The sequence below is a fragment of the Cynara cardunculus genome, assembly GCF_001531365.2.
Source record: "Cynara cardunculus var. scolymus isolate 2C chromosome LG 6, CcrdV1, whole genome shotgun sequence".
NCBI classification, from domain to species: Eukaryota; Viridiplantae; Streptophyta; class Magnoliopsida; order Asterales; family Asteraceae; genus Cynara; species Cynara cardunculus.
In genome coordinates, this window is record NC_037533.1 from 17,791,168 (window position 1) to 17,793,201 (window position 2,034).

Sequence of the window (2,034 nt, forward strand, 5' to 3'; positions counted from 1 at the left end):
TAGACAAATGCGGAGCGGATAACTGCTGAAAGCATACCGGAAGCACCCTTTCTTTCAAAGAGAAGGCAGCGAGACTGGAGAAAGTATACAGAAAAGACAGTTCTTTGTTGAATAATCAGTAGATGAGTTGTGGTCATGTTTTTTTTGTTGCACTCATTTTCTTCCCTTTCCTTTGTGAAAAATGACTTGAGAACACAAGTATTTTGATCAATTTTCCAATGTTAATTATGCAATGTGACAAAAAAAAAAATGTTGTGATTTTGATAACAAAAAATAATTGATAACTATGATTGAAAGCATGATAAGAAAATTCTGAAAAAAAATTGTTAATCATGAATCGGAGTTTGCAGGAAAACCTAAAATGCAACATCTAATTAAAATCGGATCGTACGCTTTTGATGAACATTGTGGATGCCCACACTCTATGACAATATGATTCGTACTGGTATACTGTACCTGTTCATATAAATTTAATTCGAATCGTTTGAACATGGATAAAGTTGATTCCTGAAGCAATGATCCAAAAATATAATAATCCAAAAAAATTTAAACAAATAGAAGAAACATACATGATTGATCGAAGAAAAAGGAAGAACTGTTTGAGGATGCTAAGATGAAGATGAAGAAGATGTGGAGGAAGAATGAAGAATCGAAGGGGAAGATGGAGGTAGAGTAGTTTTACCCTTGAGACTTCTGATCCGAGCAACTGGAGGTGATGCCAATGGCGGTTTCTCAGATGATAAGGAAGAACTCGAACATGAAGCGAATGTTCTAGATCGGCTCTTTAGCTTCTTTCTAGTTGCTCTTTCATTATACACTTTGTTATCTTCGATTCCAACTTTAATCGAACTTAAACTCGCCGGAATTATGCAATTGCACAATAAACCTGAAAATCGCCCGGAAAAACAGAGATCGGAATATAGAGCAAGGATTCACGATCTTATAACGATCGCTAATGCAACTAAAAATTGTGGAAGATTTGTGTAAGATTTGGTTTCTAGAATGTAAATGCCAACAATAATGTGACGTACCTATTCTGGCGAGACGATTGATCCAACTCGGAATCGTGTTTCCGGTTAGTCGAACACAGGCGTCGTTGCAGAAGTGGTTACAGTTTTTGGTGATGAGATTATACGAAACTCCTTTGTAGTCTGAAGCAAGCTCTGTCATAACTCCTTTAACCTCTCTCCGATTCTTCTCCGTCCATCCTATCAGAATCTGCTTTCTGAACGCAAATCCTTCGCACTGCTTCGGTTTTCCTTCGAAGATTCCAGTTGTCGGATGTTCGTGAGATCCAAATGCATATTCCACTCCATGAACTAAAATCAAAAATCAAATTTACTCCTAAGTTCGCTAGATTCTCGATGAAATAATAAACGAAGATTTCCTTACCTCGATTTAGAGTATATCGATCGGCGAAAAAAAAATCTACAAGTATCGAGTAGGAAAAAAACGAAATCCAAACCTTGAACACCGGAGTGATAGACGCCGAGGCCGAGCCAGTAAGCATAGCCATTCATGGGAGTAAGATCGTAGACATTGAGGTACACCGGCGCCGATCCGTCTTTTCCACGCTTCGCCGAGCGGCCTCCGCACAGCATTTTCCGTTTGAACGGAAAATCTGTAATTCTTAATATTTATCAAGAATAAATACGTTGTTGAAGCAATAAATGTTTCAAATTTAAATTATAAATAAAATTTTTGGAAATTTCAGAGAGAATAAATTCGCAACTAAAAAAGAAAGAGTATGGATGAAGATAAACCTTTCGACCATAAAATCAATTATTTAAAATGGCTTTTTTATTTAAAAGTTATATAAAATTATTATTAAATTACAATTAAATTCAGGTAAAAATAAAAGTTATGGTAAAAAATATAAACCCTTGGATTAATCTTAGGGGTATTTGAGATTACTTATTTAAAACAACTTATATTTTTCTACAAAAGCACTTATTAACTTATTATAAGTTATAAATGTTTAACTTCTTTAAAAACTCAAACCGGTATAAATTGTTTATCCAAACACTCAAAAAT

At 34.8% G+C, this 2,034-nt stretch overlaps 1 protein-coding gene across 1 annotated transcript; it reads right to left on the minus strand.

Moving 5' to 3' along the window:
• Positions 1-474: 474 nt before the first annotated feature.
• LOC112514642 (deSI-like protein At4g17486) lies at positions 475-1,651 on the minus strand. The gene is made up of 3 exons (XM_025121224.1): positions 1,466-1,651; positions 1,032-1,319; positions 475-886 (listed from the first exon to the last, which is right to left on the minus strand). The coding sequence occupies exons 1-3, from the start codon at positions 1,599-1,601 to the stop codon at positions 609-611; spliced, it is 702 nt and encodes a 233-aa protein (XP_024976992.1). The 5' UTR covers positions 1,602-1,651; the 3' UTR covers positions 475-608.
• Positions 1,652-2,034: the final 383 nt, after the last annotated feature.